Source organism: Lepidothrix coronata, unplaced genomic scaffold (genome assembly GCF_001604755.1).
Source record: "Lepidothrix coronata isolate B3197 unplaced genomic scaffold, Lepidothrix_coronata-1.0 Scaffold45, whole genome shotgun sequence".
Classification (NCBI taxonomy): Eukaryota; Metazoa; Chordata; class Aves; order Passeriformes; family Pipridae; genus Lepidothrix; species Lepidothrix coronata.
In genome coordinates, this window is record NW_016690225.1 from 982,315 (window position 1) to 1,009,724 (window position 27,410).

The 27,410-nt window shown below is 39.5% G+C and overlaps 1 protein-coding gene across 3 annotated transcripts in view; it reads left to right on the plus strand.

The window, feature by feature from the left end:
- The window catches only part of DLGAP2 (DLG associated protein 2), a 455,132-nt gene that overhangs the window by 43,446 nt on the left and 384,276 nt on the right, over positions 1-27,410 (plus strand). Inside the window, exons 1-2 of one of the 3 annotated variants that reach the window (XM_017814542.1) lie at positions 13,805-13,991; positions 14,416-14,493. The exons of 1 other annotated variant lie outside the window; for it this stretch is intronic. In XM_017814542.1, coding sequence (XP_017670031.1) covers positions 14,473-14,493 — 21 coding nt within the window. In that variant the 5' untranslated portion in view covers positions 13,805-13,991; positions 14,416-14,472. Of the gene's footprint in view, positions 1-13,804; positions 13,992-14,415; positions 14,494-27,410 lie in introns of those variants that run through there. One more of the 3 variants, XM_017814544.1, reaches the window with a different exon arrangement.

Here is a 27,410-nt window from a genome sequence, read left to right on the forward strand (position 1 = left end):
ATATGATGTGGATTGTATGCTATTTTCTTAAGCTTCACATAAGGAAATGAATTCTGAGGGGGATTTTTCATTGTAGATTTAACCTAGAGTATGCGTAAATATACCTCATAGCCTGTTTTTTCTGACTTATGTTTGCTATATATTCTGAAAGGTTTGTAAAAAATAGTTTGATTGCTAGTGGTTCCACTTATTCTTCCTTTATATGGTACTGCATTATGCCACACTAGGAATGCTGACTATTTTGTGTGTAGACAAAGGCACAGCTGATGATAAGACTAGGCTATTTCATCAGAGTCTAGATGAAGTCAAACAAAGAGTGTTCTTATCTTGAGCACTGACTAAGCAAAAACTCTCATGGGCATTTAAAAAAACCCCTCCAACCATAATAGAGAATCTCCAATCCACTGAACAAGTCTCATGAGGAATCAGAAGGCCCCGGTTCCTTTCATTCATTTGCTGAAGGGACACTCAACCCTGTGCTGATGGAGATGTCTCTCAGGGGAAAGGATTAAAAGTGCTACATCGTTTTGATTCCTGGGGTTGCTGGGTTTGATTTCTGCACTACCCTCTTCCTTCTCCTGTTGGTATTGTGAGCAGCAATCCCCACAAAACACACTCCAGCTGTGCTCTTCAAAGACAGTTCCTTTTTATTAAAGCCCAAATTGCTCCGTACCTCAAGGAGATGCAATAGAAATAGGAAGTTATTTTAGAGCAGCTGAAGTCTCCTGCCTAAATCCTAGGATTTATAAGATATACAATCATGTATCTGTGGGGTTGATTCTGAGAAACTGCTTTCCCACTAATACTCTGCAGAAAGCAAGCATTCTCAGCTAGATGGAGCGGTGTTCAGTTCCCTCTCCCATCTAAAGGTGCTCAGTCTTTTGTCTTCCAGTTTACCAGGAACTGCTAAACTTGTATAGTTGATTGACAGATTTCACAGAATATTCTGAGTTGGAAGGGACCCACAAAGATCATCAAGTCCAATTCTTAAGTGAATGGCCCATATGGGGATTGGACCCGCAACCTCGGTGGTACTAGCACCATGCTCTGACCAACTGGTCTGAGTGTCTTAGTTCTTTCTTTTGGAGGAAGGTCCTTTAAGTTTCTCCTTTTGCAAAAATAATTAAATCTTAGGGAGGCAAGACCAAAAAAAAAAAAACAAAAACATGTAAAGATAGTTGTTAGAGGTATTTGAGTAAGGGAGTGCCTATGTTGTGGATGCTTAGTGCTCCACACCCACTGAAATAGTTCTGTATGCAGTACAGGAAGAGTTAATTTTTGACGATCCCATTCTGTGTATTTGTCCTTCTCTGGCCAAGAAAAAAAAGACAAAACTCCAAATCAAAAGATAAACCAAGAAAAAAAAATTGCCCATTGAAGATGGAGGAGCTGTAGTGAGAAGGATCAAGCAGTTAATAAGAACACTCACCTTCCTGACAAATGCTGGTTGCTTGAATCTAGTCAGCTATGACAACAACCTGAAATCTTACTTCCTGTCAGTCTCTGAAGTGTTCCAATTGTATTTTCTGAGAAAGAGCTGCCATAGGCAGCCATATATGGAAGAAAATTCCAGTTGGGGAAGTCCAGCAGATTGAAAGTGAGTGCCTAAGAGAAATGGGCTTCAGGTCACATTGCTCACTCAATTATTTCCATTGCCAAGGCAATACCCCTGCTCACTGCAGAGGCCTCATGGTTCCCATTTTCTGCACCTGTTTTCCTGAGAAGATGCATTCCTAGTTCTCTAAAGGGGATTTCCTGGTTGCAGTACGTAATCAGAGGAGTGTTGAGTCTTGCAGCACCTGAGCCCATAAATGTCTCCCATTTGTCTCCTTATCTGTCAATGAAACACAGAGCACTCAGTGGACAGTAACTATATGCTATCACAGTTATGCAAAATATGGAGGAAAATGATTCTAGGAAAAATTCTAAAGCAATTATATGCTTGATCCACGTCCACTGAGGGACACTAGAGCAGAGAGGCAGCAAACAACACAAGCGTAGTGGTGGCTCTGACGAGGGATCTGGAAGCCAAACCAGGGAAGAGAGGAGAGGGAGCATCTTTTGTTATCCACAGAGCTGGCAGTGAGCATCTTGGCTTGAGGATATTGCCTTAAGGTAGTGCCTTTCTAATGTCCGTGATCAAAGCTGTCTGCAATAATAATCTGGTTCTTCAAGTTGAACCATCGCATTTCAGTGCAGAATACAGGAGAAGCCATGTGGTTGTCAGGAATATCAGTCTCTGCCAGATTCTTCTGCATAAATCATCTATTTTGCATCTTGCAGGGGTTGCTGGGAACATGTCACTCCTTCTCATCAGATACTCCCACATCAAGTAGACTTAGAGTACCTTCATTATTCTGTGCAGTTCAATACAACTAATGCTCTTTCGATCATTGCTTACGTGCTACACTTTATTTTGGATGTATTTCACCCATAATGTACTATCACTTGGGACCTTCTGGAAAATATTTAATTGGTAGGAATTCAGGAATATTGTTAAGAAAGCACAGTTCACATAGGTGGTTTGACACATCTCTCATTCCTGCCTAAGATTTCACATTTCATCTGTATGCACACCACCCAGCTGTTCTGTCAATAAACTGAGTGATTATGGTTGTTGTTTTGGGGTCTTTTTCTGACAATAGTTCTTTTTAAAAGTAAAACCCTGGACACACTGAATGAAAGGTACTATACTAACTGTACCTTTCATTGTCCACGCTCTCAAAGCAAAATTTTGTCCAGGTTAGGAACTTACCTGTTGGTGCTTCTCATGATACCTTTTTACCTGCTGCATGGAGGCTCACTGTCCCAGTAGCTTGGAGCTGTTCTTCCGTTCCCAATTTGTCTAAAACATGTCATGAGAATGACTTAATGGGGATAGATCTGTTCAGAGTGAATGAATGAAACGTTTTATAGGCTGGCTATGGTCTTGCCAGTGAGAGCACTCTTGAAACACATGATGACAGCCTGGATAGTCAGTAAAAAGTTCAAATTCAACTGCTTGAAATGCCTCATGCTAAAAAAAAAAGAAGAAAGTGTGGAGTTTCTGAAAGAATCTTTTTGGAAATGGAAATGAACAGATTAGGGATCACCTTTTCCTTTGAAAATGGGCTAAGCATTATAAACTGCAAATTTTCCAGCAAATTCTGCTGTACCTTTGTGCCAAAACTTGGCAAATGAAGTTAATCTGAAATGTGATATATTATTTTTAGCTTTTAGAAAAATAGGTTGCTTGAAACTTGGAATGCCACGATAACAAAATAATCTTTAACTTTACAGGAAAACTGTAATGGAATACAGAAACAAGAGTTATTTCCCTGTTTTATTTCATAATGGAGATAAATTAAGAAACTAATTAAAGTGTGGATAACTTGGCCACAGTTTGGGAGGTTTTGAGGAACAAAGCCTTTTTTCACTCATTTAAAAAAACTGACATAAAATATAGGAGGGTATTTTTAGCAGAAGTGCTCTGAGGTAATGAATTGAATCAAACAAGTCTCTTAATTTGCTCCTTTATTTTCATTATATTTCAAAATTCATATTCTGCTTCAAGCAGAGATGGCCTTTGCAATTTTATACTCTCTGAGAATGCTGGATAAATTGACCATAAATTGGAATTTATACAATGAACTGTCAGTGAGATTTAGCTTTGTTCAGAGATCTGGAATAAGAATTATGCTACATGTAACTCATATTAAGGCCTCTGTGGAGAATGAGATTGTACAACTCTAAGATAATACATAATTGATTTTATCTTGGAAGTGTATACGATTGCTTTTCTTTGTATAAGATGAATGAATCTGACAGACAAAATACGGCATTTAAAACACAAAAGACAAGTCATTATCCGTTGATTTCCTCCATGTCCTTATGATACAATCTGAGTTCTTTCTCCTTATTTTCTCCTACTGGAGCTCAAGTTAGGTTGCCTCATTTTCTCTCATTCAATTTATGGTTATTTAGGAGGTGTAGTAGCAGTTGTATTACCATCAGCACTTCACCTTGAGAAACCCATCTGGAAGTGTGCATGATCTGCAGCAATTGCTTGGATCTCTTTGCATAATAATTACAATAATTATGATTGTATTTAGAAGAAAATGGCAAAATGATAATAAAGGTGTGCGTTCCCTGTTAAAGAGATATGCACAGGAACAGCAACAGTGGGTACAGCAACCTTGATTCTTCAGGGCACTCCCTGTTTCTCCAGCCCAGCTCTCCCTTTTTGTGAAGTGACTGAGCTGTCTTCTTGTCTCAGCAGAAAACAGACAGCTCTGTCTGAAAGCCATGAGCCTACCATGGATGATGGAAGTCTTCCAAGCTTTTCCAGGTTGCCAGTTTGAAGTAATGCCCCCCCCGCAAAAAAGAAAGTTATGGAGGAAATAGATGAGGTGGCTTTTGAATCATAGTGTGAATCCTGGAGAGCTAAGAAAATTTCAGTGACTTGGAAAAGTGCTAATGAAGTTCAAATGTCAAAAAAGGCTAGAAAATGGAACCTAGAAAACACACACACACACACACACACTCTTTCTCTCTCATCCGCTTACGTAAGTCCAAATTCAATTATAATATTGTAGCAGGATAGGTTAAGAAACATGAATAATGTCAGTCAATATGGTTTGATGGCAAGGAAGACTTGTCAAATAAATCCATTATGTTTCTTTAACAGGACTGTAGATTGGTTGATGGAAAGAACTGTGTGGATGCAGAAGCAATTTCATTTCTCCAAAATATTTGGCTCGGTATCACAGGGTATTTTGATTAAAACCTACAATTGTGTTGGGAGGAATAAACAACTGTCTCATTTGCAGGTTTGACTGTGTCTTTTCCTAGAGAGGATCTGCAGAGACTGGTTATTGACTGAAAGATGCTCAGTACTTTTGGCAATGGTCTAAATGAAAACATGGCTGGTAAAATGTGGGGAGGACACATGGATGCTACAAAATTATGTGGATTCTTCTCTAAATAGTTTCTGTTGATTATTTTGTTGTGTTAATTTAAGTGCAATGTAATCAGTTGAGAATGAAGAATAAAGGCATACGGTCAAGGAGCATCAGGCAGATGCTGAGATGAAGCTTTGTCCCTGATGGGTAGAGTGGCAGTCGAGTGCTGCAGGCTGCTGGTGGCACTTCCCAGCAGACACAGAGGTGCTGGCGGGGGATCCCAGGGGGGCCACCCACAGCAGCAGAAGCAAGGAGCTCTGTGAGGGGCATGCCCTCAGCGACTTCTGTTCCTGTGGCAGGAGAGGAATGGACGTCCCCAGACTGCTGAACACAAATCTAGAGGGAAATAAAAGGATCTGACAGGAGTAGGCTTTCCTGCCTTGCAGTCAAAGGCACAGCAAGAACCTATGGCTGAAAATTAAGTTAAATTAACATCAGTTTTGGTGTGGGACTTGGGGATTTAGCCACAACTCTCCATGTAGAGCTTGGAATATGAACATCGGCCTAGGTAGAAGGGGATGATACAGCAGGAAGAAGCAGGTAATAAGGCTGAGATCAGCCACCACATTTGCTACTCTTCACTTCCAACCTCACATTACGTGTGACTTCTACAGCAATTATAGAGTTTTCTTGCCAAACGTGTGTGCTACATGTCCAAACATGTTTTCTCAGGTGAGGTGTACAGCCTTTCTCAGAATGACAGTGCTACTATGACTCCCAGCCTAGGGAGAATTTTAACACAGAAGTAAACCTGGCCACCTCTCTTAACAGGATAATACAAAGCTGAGCCCAAAGCCCCTTGAAATCACTGCAAATTGTTTGCTGTTTCAAAGGCTTAAGAAGAACCCAGCAAACTATAGAACAGATTGTGCTACAGTCTACTGAAAAAAGAAAAGATGTATACCATTTTATGCATTTGAGATATAGTTTGTGAAAGCATACTGTAAATCTTTAGTAGCACACTTTCAAATGTAAATATTCATATGACTGCTTTTTAAAATAATGATACTTGACAAGCTGACAGTGAAATTTTAAAAAAATTCACATTCATGTGTATATGTGTAGGCTAAATAAAGATGTGTAAATATAAATATTATAATAAAAATTGTTCATACCTGTTATCATATAATATAAAAGAAGCAAAGTACAAAACTGACTGGTGGGTGAATTTAGTATTTAAACCAGCAGAAATAAGCAATTTGTTCTCAAAATTCAGGAGGTACAGAAGTCCTACATGAGCTGTATATTTGAAAAATAGAATTCAACTAACTTGGTGAAATAATTTTCAGTTATTTTGAGCCCCAGGGTATACTGCTGTGGATCCTGTGTAGTCAGCCTTTGCAGTCAATGGAGAGAACAGGCTTTCAGAGATGGCTCATCTGTCTGCTATAGAAACCCATCTGGATCTCTCTCTCACTGTGCCTGCTTCTTTCTGTTGCCTACGGAGAGCATGAATATGAATCATGTGAATCCCATCCGCTGCATGTACAGCACATATATGGCTGTAGGAGTTTGGCTGTTTGCTGCTCCCAGCCTCTCTGGCAGCTCTCTGTGGCTGTTCATGGTCTCTGCTGTCTGACCAGTGGCTCCTGCCCACAGCACGGTCTCATCCCCAGGTCCACTGCTGCTGTGTGACCAACTCACCATCTCAGTCCTTGGTCCAGAGCTGTTGCGTTGCAGCAGTGCTGGTTGTCTGCTTTTAGGTTTTCCTTGGGGGCACAGTCACTTGTTTCTAAACATTCTGGTAGTTGTGCATTGGGGATCCAGCAGCATCATCATCAATGGGGCAATTGTGGTTTATATCCTGGCAGTTCTCAGAGGTCAATGTACCGGAGCGGTACTGTGCAACAGCTGCCTGTTTTCCCTTTCTTTTCCAAAAATCACAGATCTGTTGGAAGCTAATAGGTCTTCAGCAGAGGACTCTACTTATGAAGGCTTTAGTGGTCATTTGAGAGGCTGCATAGCAAGAAGAGATGGGAGCATGGGGAGTGAAATAAGGCGGAGGTGCTGGTGGGTACCAGACAGCTTTTTGTTGCGTGTCATGCAGGTTGAAATACAAGAATTCATGTTCACGCATAAAGCACTGCCAATTTTTTTATTTTTTTTGTCATTATGCATCCAGATTTTACAGTTTTTCAGGGAAGAAATAAATTGGTCAGATACAGGTACACAGCTGCAATGAGCTGTCTACTCTATGATACACAGCTGCAATGAGCTGTGTATCATAGAGTAGAGCAGTTCTGTGAGAAAAAGGAGTTTCTGGTGGGGTTTCAGTGCATTAGTAGAAGCCTCTTCTCTGCAAGAAGACTCCAGAGCTTGCTGCATCAGTCAGTGCTGTTGGACTGTAATGGTGGCATCCTGCTGCCCTGATCTCTCCTCATAAACATACTTCTAGCAGTGAGGACATCTTGGTCTTCCAGAACTTCTTGGCTTCTGTCCAAACCCTTGGGTGCTCTGGCCTGACCCTTAGCAGCACTCAAAGACTTCTGAGGATATGGAGGCCAAGGCTAAGGTGTCTCTGGAGGGCTTAGTGCAGGGGTGCTGTTCTTCCTGCCCTCCAGAGCGCATTGAGATCCTGTTTCATAACAGCTTACGCCCAATTCCTTTGTATTTCCCCCATGCTGCCGTTTCATTCTGCAGAGGCTGTGACAGTTTCAGTCAGGGACAGGCAGGTTTCTGGCAAAGCCTTTAGTACATTAATCAGACTTTATTCTTAGGGAAAATAGAAGAGGGAAGCACATGCAAACTGCCCCTTATATATCAATATCTCCTTTCCTTGAAACAAGGCAAACAATGCAAGGTTGTAATAAAAACCATAAACAAGGGTACAAGCTTGCAAAGTGTTCATGAAATAAAATAGAAATGTTTGAGTTCCCCTAGGCAGATCCCCAAAATGTCATATTTAATGTCTATTGTTAGATCAGTATGGTAGTTTACAAGCACCTAGGGAGAGGTGAGCTAGGTGGAACAATATTGTGTCATGTAAACATATATCAAGTGGTATGAATAGTAAGAACACACAGAATATGCAGGATGTGCTCTACAGCGTCTGTATACAGAGACAGAATAATCAAGACTGGTTTCATTTTAATTTTTATATGTTCTGCATGAATATTATGGCTTTTTCAGTAAAATAAATGCATTGCAATGTTCTGGATATTAAAAACACTTCTTGAAAATACAAGGGCTGTTTTGTCAGTGCATTGGCAGTATATTGCATGATGAGTTGCTCTTTACTAAGCTTTATAGCAACTTGTCCACTTAATGTACATATCATAGAATCATAGAATATGCTGAGTTGGAAAGGACCCATTAGGATCACCAAGTCCAACTCCTGGCCCTGCACAAGACACCCTAAGAGTCATACCATGTACCCAAGAACACTGGCTAAATGCTTCTTGAACTCAGAGAGGCTTGATGCTGTGACCACTTCCCTAGGGAGCCTGTTCAGTGCTCAACCACCCTCTGGGTGAAAAATACGGATATCCAACCTAAGCCTTCCCCAACTCAGCTTCATACTGTTTCCTCAAGTTCTGTCACTGTTTACAAGAGTGAAGAAGTTGGTCCTTGTCCCTCCTTTTCCCCTCGTGAGGAAGCTCCCCTCAATCTCCTCCAGGTTGAACAAGGCAAGTGCCCTCAGCCGCTCCTCACACGGCTTCCCCTCCACACCCTTCACCATTCTCGCGGCCCTCCTTTGAATGCTCTCTAATAGCTTGATGTCTTTTTTTATACTGCGGTGCCCAAAACTGCACACAGTACACAAGGTGAAGCTGCACCTCCCTTGACCAGCTGCTGATGCTTTTCCTGATGCACTCCAGGTATAGTTCTCCATTTTTTCTGCATGACACGTTGTTAGGACTTTTTGTTACTGACATTTCTGTCACCCTTCCCAACATATTTGCGTCAATATTTTTTCCTTTGTGTGCTTGCATGCCTTTCTATAAACATATTTATATTTCTGAGTAAATCTCTCACAGTTAATTAAGAAATTATGTCAGCAGAGGTAGAAAGTTGTCACAAGAGAAGGGTCCCCTGCAGCTAGAGTGCCATAGTTATTATTGAGGCATTTATTAAAAATAAATGTAAAAGCAAAACAAACAGGCTCGGAATGTGAGGCATGTATCTTGTGACAGCGCTCAGTTCCAGCGACCCTTAAGTCTCCTAAGTGAGGGGATTAATTATGTCGACGCCCCCTGCCTCTCCCTGTGCATTACTACAGCGTGTTCAAAGAGCTGTGTTGTACGTGCAGCTCATGAATGAATCCCTGCATTTCAGTCACCCCCTCACTCGCTGCATCAAAATGCGAGCTGCTCTCCATCTGGAGTAAGGAGTAGAATATCTTTCCTATCTGGATGACAGCTGTGAAATACGTCCCTCCATCTTTCCTGTTTAGTCTGTAATCTTCCCTCAACTTTTGGGATCCACTCCAATTATGCAGCACCTTAGACATTACGGTGATGGCTTGTCAGTGACAGCTGCTATAGGAAGCCCTAATACAGATGGATCATTCTGCTCCATTCACTCGTTTCTTGGGTTTGCTTGCTTTGACAGAACCTTCATTTTCAAATGGGGTGTACCTTCTTTTCCTCTTTCCAGGGACATATGAGCTTCCATGCAGGATCAGACTTGGTATCATACTAATGTAATATCCTGCTTAAAACAGATTCTTCAGAATAAAATGAAAGTCCCATTTGGCAGACTTGTAATTAAATATGCCTTTGCGGGAGAATTTTCTGACACTCCTAACAGCTCTATTGAATTTTAGATAAAGAGAATATAAATTTTATATAAAGACATAAATTTTATATAAAGAGAATACAAATTTATAGGTCAATGCTGCACGTTCTTTATATTTTGCAATGAAGTAGCAACAAAAATACTAATTCAGATAAACATGTGGTGTTTCTTTTCAAATTAGTTTTGTTTTCTGCCTTTGCAAGTCAATAAATTAAGTCCTGCCACAGTAGTTATATTTCTTCAGTTCCTCTTTAACTTGTGAAAATTAGAAATCATCCTTCCTTGTCATTTCTATTTTGAGGGAACTAAGCTGATTGAGCAGCATTGATACGTGTAGATGCTTTAGCTTCTGCCAACGTCACTTTGCTATGAACAGAGTTTCAGAAAAGAATTCATCTTCTTGTTAGGGAACAGAGCTGGTGCCAAGCACGTGCTACATATACCTCCTTCTGCTGTCTGCTTACCATCAGATAAGATAAAAGATTGGAAAGAGCCCAGCTGAGAACTACTGTGCACAAACAAGTGATCTAATCAGAAAACCCACTGAGAAGCCAGGATTCACCCCTGTTGCCTCCACCTGTCTTGAAATGATGTTTCCTCTGCTGCTTTCATTCTGTTTATTCCTCCCCATAGTCATTCTCCATGGCCTGCACGTTGAACCCAGGTTTAAGTCTTTGTTGCCAGAAGACCTCTTCTCAACTGACTGCTTTTTGTGCTTGCCTCCCTCCTTCCCCCAGGTATGTTCTTGTCTGGCGTGCAGCGTAACTGCAGCCTTCCATCAGACAGTTTTTACTCTTGCATTTTGCTTGCTGAATTCCATCCACACTCCCCTGTTCCCTGTGAACACAATGCTGAAGCGCTACCCTGTTATTCCCTGTATTCCATGCTCTTCCCTCTTCACACTCAGTACTGCAGCTGGGAGCATTATGTGATACAAATAAAATAACAGATTAACTGATTAGCTTTTCTCTCTCCTTGTGAAGCAGTTATATAAACTGATTCTATTTGTTGTCAATTTATGCATAAGCCTTTGCTGAGTAGTTGAGATACATATTTTCTAGTCTGTGGGTACTTCACAAACTGCTTACTTTGATTATTAGCTTTTCAGTGTGTGATTAGTCATCTAAATCACAGGGTATCAGCATTGCCAACTTTAAACATTACAGAATCATGAGTCAGCCTCAAAAAATCATGGGATTGTTTAAAAATTGTGTGGGTTTTTTACTATTAAAATACTTTTGCAGTTTGGATTTTACTTGTTTTTTTAGCATTTAGATTTTACTTGCTTTAAATTTTCAAACTTTTCTTTGCAAGTTTGGATTACAACACTTCTTAGTAAAGGAAGTTATGTTTACTTTGTAGTCTCCTGATTAAATGATCTGTATCATCAACAAGGAACTATAGAAAGTAAAATAAAAAACTCAAGAGTTGACAGTGCTATACCATATTTTCTGCTTTCTTATGGTATGACTGAAAATTTTTACACATAAAATAAGGAATACCAAATAAAGATGAATAGATATAGCAATTTTCAACATTTATTTAAATTCAAACAATTTAAGGCCTTCACACTAAAGGGTGTTAGGCTCAGCTTTATTAATGATGTCCCTGCAGCCTTTAGGAGGAAAAAAAAGTGCATATAGAAGGCTAACTAACTCATTTTGGGATTCAGCTGTGTACCCAACATTCACCTTGCTCCCAACCATGTCTCTCTCACCTATGGTCCTCATGGAAGAAATTACCTTTGCTGCCACCAGAACTGGCTGTCTAGCTCATGACCCACCTTGGTTTGAAGGCACTAGACAGAGGGTTTCTGGGTTTCTAGGTTTGAGGGAACCAGACAGACAGTATCTAGGTTTCAAGTTTGGAAGGCACCAGACGGAGGGCTTCTGGATACGTAGCCAATTGTTTTTTGCTTGCTTGTGCTTCCCACCACTTCTCCAAGCTGCTAATGCTGCTTCCATCGCCAGCACTCCACTTGGGTATTAGTAGAGGAGCATAAAAGAGCAAAGTCTTCAAACCCCTTAAATATGACTGTGAGTTCTGCTGTCAGTTCTAAACTCTGTATCTTGTCTAGGAGAAAGTATGTCTATACAAAGCCACCATTACAGCAATTGATCCAAGTAAAAGTAATAGGAATTTATGTGAAAGCATAGTAAATGCCATGTTTAATTTATCTTACATTCCTTATAAGCAATACCAGGTGCAGCTGGGTTAAAAGCACAAAACCCAAGATGAACAGCTTAAATCCCATGGAAGACTTCACTTCATCATTGCTGGCTAGACTGCACTAAATCCTTTGACTCACACAGATATCTTTCTTATCAAATTCCTCTGATCCCTGCTTTCAAAACTAGTTTTCTCTTCTTATTATCAATGCAGCTTTCTTTTAAAGAATGATTAATAGTCACCTTTGAAACACCTAACTGCTGTACTTCCCTGAATCTGCCTTGTAAATGAACTGAATCTAAGTTTTGAGTCAGACCTCTTGCTTCATCTCTCTAAGGCTTCCCCCCACCCCCACCTCTAGTCCTGGCTCCCATCATTTGTTTAGAAACAGGAATTATGAGCAGTTCTTCATATATTTTGAAGGTATTGCACTATTACTCTACCTAGATCAGTTATCTCCTCCAGGCTCCTTGATGACACTTGCAAATGCTGCTGTACCGTAGCCTCCTATCCACCCCATTCATTTCTTCTCAGTGTTTGATCTCAGTAGCCTTTCCACATGACTTGGATGAGTAACTTATCCTTTTGAGTTCATGCAGAAGCCACTACCACAAACAAGTAACCAAAGCACTTGTTTCCAGCCAATATGCTGGAATGGAAAGGCTAAAGATGCCATATTTAGAAAAACATAAGGTCAGTGTGCTCAAAGTATCAGTGTTGAAAGTGTCAGTATGGATTCATAAATGTTCTCTTTGAAGTCAGTGTGAGGTGTGTGACAGTAGGGACTGACTAAAAGTAAATAGAGCCATAAGAGCTTCTTTGGGCACATCTGAACTGGGGAATTTTGGAGCATTTCCCAGTCCCTTCTGCTGAGTACTCAGGCCAGACCATCACTGTTTGTTGGACAGAAACCTAAACACGTAAGTAGAAAGTGAGCCATCGTGTTCCTCTCTGCTCTCCCATCTGGAGCATGGGACTGGGACTTCTGTAACAGTTTCAGAGCATTTCTGAGAGAAAAGAAAAAAGAAAGAAAAAAGGAGAAGTCCACACAGTTCTCTCTGGATAATGCACGTTAATAGTGCAGCTGCCAGCAGTGCTTTGGATCCAACTAGATCTGAACCACAAAGAATTGTTAAAGATGCTTTAAGAACTGTTCCTCATTTGCTCTTCTAGACAACTATCTGACTAATAAAAGAAAATGATATTTTTAAATGTGAGTCTTGTGGGTCCCTTCTGGCACAGGATATTCTATAATTCTATGATTACTGATTTTAACAATGTGTTATTACTGTCCTCTGCCATTCTACATGGGATGTTGTAAAGAAATAGGCACCAGGTACATTACATTTTTGTAACTACGTTGTAAGGTTCTGGAAAACAAAGCAGCCTCAGGAAAGAACAGAGATGAAGCCATACATGATTAGACTGAGAATGGAGAGCTATAGTGCTTTTGTTGTATACGTAACGGCTTGTTTCAAAGCATGAGGGAGTCTTGTAAATCCCTGGACATGTGGAAAATAGCACATTAGTGCAAGGTCATAATGATCATCTATAGTGAGAGAATGAGGGAATAAGTATATTTATTTTGACATTATTATCCTTAACTTGGTGAACAGTAACATTTCTTGAGGCCAAAGTACAAACAATAGTATGTTATTCCATTGCCAGAATTTCATAGGATATTGTGAATTTATCTGCAAATGAGTCCATATACTACAATATTAAATTCAAGAATAAACTGCCTAAAGAAAACTGATCTTTGTGTGTGGTACAAGAACAAGACCAGCTTTGGAGCGGCTGACTTAGGAAGGATGTTAGGTAAGTGCAGCAAGGGAAATGCACTTAAGACTCTTGGGTTCAGACCCAAAAGGATCTGAAGTCAGGCGACTGTCTCTCGGAGATGAAGTCACAGGGTATATCTAAGCCCCAGCTTATTATGAAGTAGCTTCCGTCCCTGGCAGCTGAGGAAGTCTAATTTTCAGCCCTTGGAGGTATAAACATGAGTCATAATAAATCTTGTAACTGCTGTGGGTCATTTTAGAGAAGAAAAACTCTGCACTGCATTTCTTTTGAAATTAAGCTGCTCTCCAGGAGAAGATAAGGAAGATTTTGCTGTCTGTTCAGGGCTCTCCTCTGGGACCAAAGGCATGTAGCTCTGATTCCTGTTTCCAGACCGGTCTTGGTTATTTTTAATTAGATAGTCACTGACCAAAATCTGGAAGCCATCCAGGGAAATTTCACTGCCTCAAATGTTCTGTCTAAATAAAACATTAGGGAACTGCTTTACCAAGTCATGCCTAGTCCTTATCCTGCCTTGTGTTTCCCAGCTATCTCACCTATTGTGTATGTCTTCTACATCTAACAATTTGTTCACCATCTCTGACCTGGGAGCTAAATGACAGAAATGCTACCAGAAATAGCAGATTTCTCATACAGAAAGGCTTTCAGTGGTATGACAGTTTTATAACATCACCCACATTTCATAAATGGAACATAAATTCCTTTGGCAGTCTCATGAGGGACATACACTTTTTCAGACATAACTTTCTAACTCCTTTTATGCTTACAGAACATAGCAAAATTTTTCACATGAAGGAATCATTCCTGCAGAGTAGTTTCACTGTCCATGTCGGCTGAAAAAATTCAGGTATGTTTTAAGGAAAAATGGCAACCTTGGTACTGGGTGAAGATAATTCACTAGAAAGTTGATTTTCAGTTTGAAATTTTTGAAAATACATTGCTATTGGCCATATCACTACTTTGACAAATGACCTTTGTACCCATCAAAGTGTAGCCGACTGTGTGAGGACTCTGATGTGGGTTCCTCTTAGGAGTGTTTGATGCCACCAGACCTGGTTGCTGCTTTTCATGGCACTGAGCAAAAAGTTGCAGCTGAAAATTCTCTGGACTCTGCTTTAGCCTTCCAATTCTTGCAAAGTAACTATTTACCTTTTCTGTTAAATTTTGATGGTTTAAGTTTTTTTAAATTTCTCTCAAGAGAAAAGGTGCCATTGTGAGTGCCTCAACTCAGACAGACAAGGGGGTTCTCTGCCCTGGCCTGTCTCTGCCTGCCTGCTGTCCTCACCTTCCCACTGAGATTATTATCTCTCAGTTCTGGGCCTGTCCTCTCTAAAGGGCTTGGTCTAACTTTTAAATATCTAACATAAGTGTTTACTGTTGAAATAGGTGCTTGGTTAACTCGGAGTAAGCTCAGAAGAGAGCACTGACCTCCTCTCTCTCAGGCCACTGGTCCTACTGACATAAGAGAGGGTTCTTCTCTGCCTCATGTCCCTCTCATTCCTACCTGTGCAGTCCTGCTCTCTCTCTGAGGCTAAGATCTAGCTCAGTATGCCAGCAGAAATTAACTATTTTTTTCATTTATTTCTGGATTTGTTTTCTGCCAGCTCAGTGAACTGAGGGGCTTAGCATCGGGCAGAATAAGTAGCCAAATGAGCATATGAAAAGGTGCCTGGGCAGCAGGCAGGAGGAGTAGGACAGCCTCTTCTGCTAGCAGCATCATGGCATCATCTCATCGCTTTTAGTCACCTCCCAGCGCTCTGTGCTGCAAATAGGGGCTGCTCAGCAGCTGCTGCTTGATGATCTGATAGCTGAGCTCCTCCCAGGCAGGTGTGACTTCTGCAACAAAGACAGTGTGGGTAGAGAGGGGCAGGGACTGCAGGAACCACAGCAACCTTCCCAAAGCAGCCCATCCCCAAGGCTGCATGTGAGCCCCTCTTTGTTTTCTTTTATCTTGTATGCCCAATTCACAGGGATGAACAGGTGTTTAATGGGCTTTCTAAAAACAGCCTTCACAATAAGCCACAAATTGCAATCATGCATTCCAGGTGCTATTTTGGATGAAACCAGCTATAGAAGGATAATTTTGGAGAAGGAAGATGAGAGGATGAAAATAGTGAAGTTGTAATGAAATTGATAGACTTAATTATAGTATTTGCTTCTGTGAAAACTATAATGTTGTCTAATCAGTTAAAAAATGTGGGAAGATGGAGTTACTGTTTTGTGTATTTACGCTACTATTTTTAGGGTTTATTGAATAACGTATCTAGGATACCATTTAGAATGTAAAGGTGTATATGGAAATATATAGGCTAATTACATGTTTGGAAAAAATACGTGAAGTATCAGAAAGCATGAAAAATTCTGGTGTTTTAGGCTGTGCATTCAAAGTTTATGTGCTTCTCTGGTTTACCTGATCACCTCTCCTTAAAAAAAAAACAAACAGTAGTCTGTTGTAGTATCCTTCACCATAGTAAATCAGAAATGTCCTCTTAAAGTAGAAGAACAAAAGATTATTAATACTGTTACTGTAACAAATGTCATCAGTAATGTACTGATACTGTGAAAGACTATTGGGTTACTTGGAATCATATCCAGATTAATTTTTATGCTTTAGCTGATTTGCATCACTTGATAGAGCCAAGTTTGACCATTGAATTATTTGAACTTTATGGGGGTTTTCCCTTCTTTGTGCTTATGCTGGGCAAAGCAGCAGAGAGCAAAACATTTTTCCCAGATCCCAGGAATGGTGCTGCACATTTTATTTTCTCTTCTGCATTTCCTGTGTTGTTGAATTTAGAGTAGGGCCAAATTATCATCTCATTTGCATTAGTGGGCATCAAAAATGTCATCACTATAACTAGCATTAATTTAAAAATTATAAGTAAGTTACTTACAACTTCTTGATCATCATTTTTTACTTTATTAAAAAACTTTGGAGTGAAAACTATAAACGCATGTATAGGAACATACACTATATATTCCTGTTTTCCTTTATACACTTGGCAAAGCTTGTCCTCTTGTTCCAGACCCACCTGCTCCAGTGTAACTGAGTCAGCGGAAGCGGTTGCTGTTGGTGCAGTTCTGTAGTTGCAGAGCATCCTCATGGGACTGCTTCTACTGTAGTGACTTTTCCTCATCCTTTTCTCAAAGGTGCCTGAAGGATGAATTTTGCCCTTAGACACTAAAACATAAAGATACCGATGAAGCCAACCAGTAGACAATTAGTTGTAATCTTCTAGTGTCCAGTCTGGTATTTCTCTTTCTCAGCAAAAGGCTCCAAAAATGTCATGGGTGTAATAAACCATGCTCAGGGCCACCGCAAGACAGGCTGGGATGCACAGTGTGATGCAGGAAGTGCCAAATATATGAACTGCATGGGTACTGTTGACAACATCATGCCTATCTATCCATGGTAGCAAATGGTAGCAAATGGGGACAGTTGTTTACTTTTTTTATTATGTACTTCTGTGTTAAATTTTTCAGCTGAAATACACATTGGTTCTGAAGTTACGACCCAAACGTGTATCTGGTAAATATTATTAGATTCACTAATTTAAATATTTATTAATTTGATAATAGTTTTAGTAGTAATTATGTCTATGCTGCAACCCAAAAAAATACTAAAGCATATATTTTACAGTTAAATATGTGATTAAATGTGGGCATACTGCTGAATCAGGACTCAAGTAAGTGACTTTTGAATGGATATTAATCCCAACAAAATACTGAACTGTAATGAGCATCTGTGTGCTGAGTCAAAGAGCAAACACATATGACCCCTGGAGTATTTATTGTATTATTATGAGGCTAATTAATGATATTTTGTTACATGTTTCCTCCAGTGATATGTAAATTTTTGTGAATCTTACACTATTCTGATGTTATTGGGCAAATACCTCAAACAAAGGCTTACTACATTTTTTCACCCCTGATGCCTGTTGTTCAATCTGTAATCACATTCAGACTTTGTGTTTTCCTTGTTTTTAAATGTCTGATTCCCAGCAAAGAATGCCAAGTGTCTGTTTCCCATTTCCAATTGTTCAGATTTGTTAGGAGGGATGATAAGCACACAATACGTGTTAGTGAGGAATACAGCACTGCAGAGTGGACCAGCATTCATGGCACTTTTTTTGTGATCAAGAGTAGACCATGGCATATACATTAATTTGAATGGGCTACAGCATGAATTAATTATTTATTTTCACAAGTGAATATAAGGAAGGTTATAAAATAAATTTTCATCAGTAACACAATGTAGAAAAGATTGCCTTGTGTGATCATATACGTAATTTTGCTATTCCTCCTGGTCTTGTTATTTTAGATATGAAAAAATATGGACAGCAAATAGCAGATCACCTTCAAAAGGCAGAAAGCATTTACTTATCTCTCACAAAAATCAGTATGGAATGTAAAGGAGCATTCTTTCCTGAAGATGGGTCAAAGGGAAATACCCACAGGTATTGAAGTAGTACTTTATTTTATTTAACACTTTTTCCCCCCACATTTGCATTAAGACGAATTTACACACTATGTCACATAGCAATAATGCTTCTGTTCTAGTTCACAGATCAAAATATCTTTTCTTGGTATTTAAATGAGATCAACAAAATTAATTGCCATTGCTTCCATGGGATAGTATAAAATAATCACAGGAAAATTAAAAACAATTTAAAAATTGAAAGAATCTAGGGTGATATTTTGAAACATCCAAAGACTCCTAGCATTTGACTGCATTCTAATTTTTTCTACTATCTGTATTGATTGCAACAAACACCCAACTTTTCATAACATTTACTCCAAGCACTCCAAGCAGCAAATTAGCTGCAGTTACCTCATGGCTTTTTGCGTTTGAGTAATAAAAACTGATCGATCTTAGGCAGTCTGAAGTTCAGTAGGATGTTGCATTCAGTAGGATGTTGCATTCAGTAGGATGTTCACACAGGATATTTGTGTGAACAAACAGGCCACTTATACTTTGGGGTCTTGTCTGGTGTCAAAACATTTTTGGTAGCTTGTTTAATAATATTTTGGCTACAGTAAGCAATACAAATAGTGAGTGACAGAGCCCTGTAGTCTTTCATCAAGCCAGTGCAACTGGGACAGACTCAAGCAATTTCATGGTTAATTCTAGATTCTGGTTTGAAAAAAAAAACATATTGCTGGTCTTTACCAGTGATGAGGTAACATCAATGCTGACGTGTCTGAAGATGAGATGACCCATGAGAATAATTAAAATACTGAAACAGGAACTTATGTCAATGGAGATGGCTTGTCTACTAGTTGGGTGCTCATTCTTTAATATTTTCAGCAGCCTAGGCTTGTCAAGCAGACTGATTATATAGTTCAGCATTGCGTGACTTAACCTTTTGTTAAGTCACTTAACCTTTTGTTTTTAAGAAGTGACATTTCCTTGAAAGCAACATGAAAGGAAGAAATAAAAACAAACAAGCTGAAAACAAGCTATTTCAACTGGATAGCCAAGACAGAAAGAAAACAAAAATCCCTTAAAACTACATTTATTTCAGCTTCTAGTTAAAAAAATGCATACATAAAAGGTCAGTCATTCCACATATACATTTACCAACAAAACAATGTTCCTCTACCTTTCCACCAGTTCATGTGATTATTTCTCTGATGGCAAATGAAGACCCTAGAAACATCACCAAAAAAAAAAAAAAAAACCAGTAAAAAATTTGTCCTGATCAGAAAACTAATTAACGCTGTGCAGTCCCACTGCCCCTTGCAAGCCTTATAAAACCCCCAAAACATAGAGAGCTGAAGGGTAATTGTTTCTTTTTAAAGGAGTACTTGGCATGTTGTCCTGGGATGTAGGTGGCACAGGTCCAAATACTCGTCTGAGAAGTTTGAGAGTTCTCTCCCACTCCAGTGTTCTAAAACTGGGGACATTTTTCTGTGAAAGTAATTCTGCTTTGTACAAAATACTTAAATGACTATTAGCAAAGCGAAGAGGCAGGAATTTCCTTTTTTTTTTTTTTTTTTGCAAGACCTCTGAAATTGTAGAGCTCTTCTTGGTATGAGTAACATTCTGCTAATTGGGCAAAATGAAGAAAATCTTCATCAGAGATGAATGTAGTCTCACAATAACTGCTCGTGGAAGCTTTTTAAAAGATAAGATTCTACCATCTCTATTTGGCAGATGTTTGACTTGCAACTCAGTTTTCCATACTGCAGATAAGTTGTGTCTCTGTTGCTTCTCTCTCAAGAGCTGAGACAGCACTGTCGTCTCCAGTGCTCGCTTAAGACTATCCTCAAGAGTGTATCAGGTCTTTGATGACTGCTGGCTTTGTAACACTCTTGGGGATTCCCCAGGCTCCCCTGGCTCCTTCCATAGCACTGGAGGAGCATCAACTGCAGAGAAATAGGCATGTTTATATGTGTTTTACATCTATCTTTCCACTTTTATAGGCATCAAAAATATCCTTTCTTTGTATGCAGCTTTGGGTCATCTAGTGGTATGTAGACACTAAACTGACCAAAGATTAGAGCAATGTAATGAAGCTACATAGTTTTAACTGTGTAATGTCATCAGCTCACAGATTAAAACTGCCCTACAGCTCTTCCCATTTTGTATTCTCAGAGACTGACTGCACAGATGATGCAGTCTTGTACCTCAGCAATCCTCGCCGGAAGCAAAACTGTTTAACTGTGACTGAAAAAATTATGACCTGCTTACTGAGACCTATCCTTGTTTTATCCCACCTTCAGCAAAACCTCCCCAGGTGACTGGAGCTCGCAATAAGCTATCCTGTTGTTCAGCATTGAATGAAACATGGGTAATGTTTCTGTCTTAAAGAGAAAGTTATTATTTCCATACAAATACCTGCTCATTGGGGAAGGAGGTGTGGGTAGTTGCTTTGTGTTCTGAAATTTATATCCCCCTGTGCTATCAAACATTGCCAAGGGCATGAACGAGGCACGGCATCCTTCTCTGTTTGTTCTCTTTGCATGAAAAATGTGTATAACCTATGAAATAAGTATTCCTAAAATAGCCCTTCCTTCTCTGTATTTCTGCCATCACTTGCAGTTGCCCTTCAGGAGGGAAATGTCCCAGTTCTGTGTATGCATGGATTCTGTAGCGTGCTGCTACTTCCGTTTGTGTGTTGGGCCAAAAGATGACTGAGTGGACTTGACTTACGTGGAACAACAAAACAACTGTTGGAAAAACTATGCCTGGTCCCCAGTTTTCAGGTCATCTTCTACCTGTCCAAGGGAAATGGCTAGATGAAATATCAGACATCTGATTTATCTGAGCAGTTGTCCTATCAAGGATAGAGAGTGCTACTAATGTCTAGAGTCTCAACTTCTCCAAAGCAGCAAATGTATAAAAGCTGCCCTTTACATGTAATATGAAATAGTATTAACAGACTGTGGTCCTAATACAGTGGGGACTTCATTTTCCCCCACATATATAGATGACATCTATTTTTAGCTATTAATAAACTTGAAATTGGGTTTATCAAATAGCTTCTAAAAGCAACCATATGTCATAGCTAAACTACTAATAAATTATAAAACATGAGGTAACTTCCTTGCTAGATGAAGTAATGATTCCCCAGTTCTGGTACATGAGTTATTCTTTGCTTCAGCAGGAAAGATCTGTGATACTAGCACCATAAATGCAGGTAACCAGTTAGGATGTTTCCTTTTTAATTTTTTTGTGTTAACTTTTATACTTAAAAAGTCTGCTGTCACCTTGTTCATGATTTTTGAAAGGAATATCTTTGCATGCCTGTGATTCCTACACAGAAGAATAAAGCAGGCCATTGAGAGAGCTTTGTTGCCAAATCCTAGCACAAAACTATAAACTTTCATTTTTAATGAAGATTAGTTTCTTTCTAAAAAAGTTGCACGGAAGGACTATTACTCAATTTTACTGGTTTAATTCTTCTGCAGTGCAAATACAGGTATCAAAATATTTGAGATCCATATGCTTCACACATAAATCTAATATACAATTCCAGAGCAGCAAGAAGAAATATCACTTGGGATTCCCTGGCATTTACCTCGTGTATATTATTATTATCTCAATAATCTGTGCTTTTGAATCACATAATTTATTGATATTGTGCATTAAAAAGATCTCTTGTGACAAGTCACAAGAAAAACATATTCTACAACTCCCCAGGAAGGGAGCCAGGACCTATCTGCTAAAGGGCTTAAAATTACCCAGTCTGAAAGCATTTGATGTGATTTGGTGTAGCCTTGCTCCATAGTGACTTTTACCTGCACCAGTTTGGTCTGGACCCTCAGGGTATTACAATAACAAGAGTAATATCTGGGTGTCCTTTTCCCCGAGGAGGGGACTGCTTCCATGCCTGCTACCTCACTGTTTATTCCTGCCACTGGAGTATCATCCTCTCCAACGAGGAGACCTCGCAGTCCAGGCATTGCAAGGCCCATAAATCCTTTGTATCTAAATAGATTAGGGCAGGGAGAAAAAAAGGAACAGTCGCTATCTTGTTTTGTATTTTTTAGAGAATGAAAATGAAGATGTTTGTTTTGCTCCACTATATATCAAGCTCTAGAATTTTTATTTGTTCAAAACTCAGTCAGATGCTTAAAGATAAATAAATCATAACAGCAACTTCTTGTGCCAAATAACTCACCATGGCTTATTCTTCAATGAATTAAACAATTACAGCACTGGGATGACTATTTTGTAACTTCTGGGGGAATACCTGTCTTTAGCTGTCTCCTAAAGCTGCCATGCTTCTATGAGGCGTTTGAGTTTTGCAGGTGGATGTAAATGTCCTCACTATTCAAATGCAAGATTCATTAGTAGAAACAGAAATTGCATATGCCAATTAAAATTATATTTGAAGGTGGATGGAGGAACTGATGCATTTTAATCTTATATTTTAATGTGATATTTGACTGTATCAATACATTACATTTAATATATAAAAATTTTGAAATAAGTTCAGTTGGAAGAGACTCCTGGAGGTCATCAAGTCCAAGTCTCTGCTCAGTGCAGGCTACTTTCGAAATTAGAGCAGGTTTCTCAGGGCTTTGTTTATCTGAGTTTTAAAAATCTTCAAGAATGGAGATTCCACACACAAAAAAATAAAAATCTCTAGTAGGTTTTTTCTTGATGTCCAGTCACAAATTTCTTTGCTGCAATGCAAAGCTACTGCCTTGTGTCCCTTCACTGTGCAGCTATGGGGAGAGTCTGGCTTTGTCTTCTCCATAATACTTTCAGTGCAATTCTTTAGCCTTCTCTTCTCTGTCTCAGGATCCCCTATCTCTTGACCTGAGAAGGTGACCACCTTCTAAAAATGACAGAGAGAGGACTCACAGTCATCATCTTTGACCTCTTGGATGTATTCCATCCAGCCCCATGGATTTGCTGTATCCAATTAACTTAAATGTTCCCTTCCGTGACCCTTCTGGATGCCCATTACACCCTGCAGGGGTGTAATGCAGGAGCTGGGTGAACCTCTGCAATTGCTGTAGGACATGCAGGACCTGGACTCCAGGCAAGTAGCAAACTCCTGAGACTGCTGGTCCAGTCAGAAGGTAAGTGTCTGCACAGAAAGGAATATCCAACCACTATTACCCCTTACATCCTTTTTGTGACCAGTGGCCAAGGCTCAGTCACCTTCTAGCACCTGAAAATCACTAGCTGCCACCCTCCACCACTGGGGAGGTTTTCGTCAGTCCCTGCTTTGAGGGTAGTCTCTGGCCATCCCTCCTTCAGCACAAGCCAAGGCTTGGGTTCTTGCCTCTTCAGAGTGTCTGTGGAAAGTTGTGACCAACTTTTGGACTGTTAGTAATCTGCTACGGTTATTTCTGTGACCATGATCCACATGATCCTATCACTCCAGAGACAGGGTATCTCGCATCTAGGTTATTGCCATTAGGTAGGAGATGCCTGTGCTGCTCATGGTGGGAACAGAAGAAATGTTTGTGATTTCTGTTTTACACCGAAGCTTATTTCTCAGGTCTGATTGGAGAACAATGAATTTGTTTATGTTGGTTGCTTAATGTGTATGTAATGACTGTATGTTGGATGAGTTGGTTAGGAATACTTCATCTGAAAGAAAGTTGAAAATGCAGTTGGTTTTATCCTGAAGTTTATTCTCCTATTCATTTGCTTTTGGAAAAAGGAAGTAAGGCATCAATTGAATAGTCTTGGTCTCTTCCTCCTACCAGTGTTAGCCTGGGAGGGACAACATAATCGTCTCACAGATTCAGAGCACTTTGAGGGGTCATCATCTCTCAGCTTCAGAGAACTTTGACATTGTTTGTTCCAGATTTTTGAAGTCATAGTTTTGGACAATGGTGCAATGGTGCAATTATATGAACAACAAAGTGAAGTGTTCCAGATAGACCTGTATTTATTATGCTATGTTTAGTCTGATGCATCTTAAATAATTTGTGGATTCTCTTATAAGTGCAGCCAATTATGGTCATTGGACCCAGAGATCACAAGTATACAGATCTCTATAGCAAAGTCTTGTTCTGTCAGTCAGGAGTATAAACTTGTGACAAGTGAAAGGAGTTTTTGTTGTTGCTGATGTATTGTTCTCTAAGTGTCTAAATACTGAAGTGAAAGTCAGAAATAAATAGGGTTTGTGGCTGTTGCCAGTACCACCACTTATTTTTCTAGAGTATTAAATATGAAAAGACTGTCTTAGGGTATTATTTTGAGTCACTTCAGAGCTAGATGTGCTGCTAATTCCAGTCTACATAGGCTTCCCCACAGGCTTGCCTAGTTACTCTATTTAGGCTGATAATTATATTCCTATGAAAGCTACATGGAGGGATTATACTTTAGATGATAACTTTTAAAAGATTCATGTTTATAAGTGCTTGTTAATTGTAGGGCAATTATAATTAGTTCATGCTAATACAGATTCATGCTAACATTACACTTAAAAGTGTCATAATGGTTATCATGTTTTCTTCCCTGGGTCATCAAAAAATTATCAAGCCTGTGTTTCAGCTTTACTTGTCATGGTGACTTGGATAGAAGGAGTAACAAAGTCAATCATAGTGCATGGAGATCTGCTATGCTCTCTGGGGTTGTTGTAAGGCTACACCCCTTCTTCTAGAGTTTCTTTCTCTTAGTTTTGATTCAGATGTACAAAATAGAAAATGCAGTCAGTAATTTCCTCATTACTTAAATGTCTGTCACCTTTAGATGAAAACTCTGCTAAGAAAATGTTGCTTTAGTTGTTGCTGCCAATGCTTCCTTTAATCATGGAAAGGGTTGTAGAGAATTTCCATTTTTTGAGATGTAATGCAATCTGAAAGAACATATATTAGTATGGCTGTTGTAATGTTTTCCAAATATTTCTGAGATTGTATTTAATATATGGCCAACATGATTTATCTATTTTCAGTGTAGCTTCTCCCTTCCACAAAATCATCATGTTTTATTTATGTTCTTGATATCTAATTGGGAATGGTGGACTAAGGTAGAGGATGATACTAAAAACCCCACAAAACAGATGAATTATTAGCAAGTTCTGTTTTTACATTAAATTAACATGAAGGTTCACTGGTGTATATGTGAAACTGAACACTGGACAATAGCATCTAGTAAAATCTTGAAGAAACATAACTGGACAAGTCTTGGCCATCTAATCAGAATACAATGAAATAAACTGACAAGACAGGCTTCTTACTCCCACCACCGTGGGTGGGAGACCTTTTGGCACAGACTGCCTTTGCAGCAGGGTGCAGCTCATCAGGAGCTAAGAGGAAAGGTGGTTTCCTCGGGAGGGCAGAGAAACTGACCACTGACAGGGAATGATTGAAAGGTCTTGCCAAATCTCTACTATTTTCAGCGGTACCAGATAGACAAAAAGATATCAAGTCTTAGTATTTTAATATTTTCTAGCTGTGCTAGCTTTGCCATTATAAGCAGGGTCTGTGTTGCTCTGACAGGGAACACAAATATCTTGGGAGGGCAGGTGCCTCTGGTCCTGTGCTCTCTTCCTCCAGAGCCAGATATTTCAAGGACTCATTTTAGGAGTAACTCGGAATTGTTACTGATGCTGATGTAGGTTGTATCAAGAACAGGGTCAGGTGAGATACAGAAGAGACACACTGGTAATCTGAGGTTATCTTTTGAGTTTGCAGAAGAACAGAAACAATAACAGGTATTTATTAATACACTCCCTAGGTGCCCCTTTAAAAGCTTAACCAAATATAATTATGTTTGGGGGAGTGGAATGAAGTTCAGATTTGGTAGACTGAACCAACTGCATATTTTTAGATTGCTGAAGGCAATAACTTGATGCAGCACTTAACCACCTGGTTGCATAGAATCATTATGGAATCATAGAATAGCTTGGGTTAGAAGGGACCTTAAAGTTCAAACCCCCTTGTCATGGGCAGGGACACCGTCCACTAGACCAAGTTGCTGGTCAAACTGGTCTTCCAGCCATCCAAGCTGACCTTGAACTAGTCCAGGGATGGAGCATCCACAACTTCTCTGAGCAACCTGTTGCAGTGCCTTACCACCCTCTAAGTAAGGAATTTCTTCCTAATATCTAATCTAAATCTCTTATCTTTTAGTTTAAAACTGTTCCCCCTTGTCTTGCATGAGCCTGTCTGCTCTGAAAGAATTACTGTAATGCTCTAATGATTAGCTTTTGATTTATGATGGTTTGTGTCACCCAACAGCTTGTGAACAGTAAACCTTGCCTACTTTTTACACCCTGTCTGAAGTCAGACACCTTTACAGACATAGTACATAATTAGCTGCTGTGAACAGCCAAATCCCAAATGCTTCCTTTCTGCTTAAGAAGCAGCAGTGAATGGGTTCCAGAGAAGTAGGACCTTCTTGTAACATGTCAATGGGACAGAGACATCTAAAATCCTCAGGTATGAAATCCAAAATAGAAAGAAACAATAAAAAAAGGGAAAACAAAAATATAATACACCTCTGTAATGATAGGAGGCAAAAGACATTCAGAGGACTGTGAGCACAGGATTTCCAGTGGTTTAAGTTTTAGCTACAAACATTATTCAAAAAGGTCTCTATAGCAGCTGACAAAGAAATATTGCCTAAAACAAAAGCCCTTAGACAAATATAAGGAAAAGCAAATACAGAGATGGAATGAATATGATCCTTAGAATGAAGACAGTCATAATTCTTTCCATGAGGTTTGTGCAGATGGTGGGAAAACAGCAATGCTTAGCTCAGAACAGTGCAGGTAGCAAGGTCTAGGAGGTGCCTCTCTTTTCCAAAGAAGTAGCAAATCATTTGAAAGACAAAAAGATAGGAACTCACTCACTGGATCACACTTAAATATCAAACCTGAATTCTCTCCAGTACTATACTGCTGCCACAGAAGATGTAAAGCACCCTTGGTGGCTGACTCTGCCCAAGGACCATTTCTTTCCAGCTGTCGGTATATGAGTAAAGCTCAAATTCTGGAATATGTTTTCTCCAGAATTTTATAAATTGATGTGGATTTTCCCAGTATATTTTTGACACGTTTTCTTCTGAATGTTACCATATTATTGCAGTCAAAATGCCTCACATGCTATATTTAATAGTTTTCTGGGGGAGGGAGGTTTGGAGCACAAGTGGCTCTCTCAGAGGCAGTCCTTGGAAATGTTTGAACATGACCACAAGGGCCATGAAGAGGATCTGTGTGTCTGGCATGGCAAAAAGGGTATATTTTGACTTCCTAGTCTTTGAGATCACTGGATTTCTAGGATGTAAAAAAGCAGAAAAATATCTTGTCTCTGCTTGGACCTGAAATTCAAGTTGAGCTTCCTTCTTTC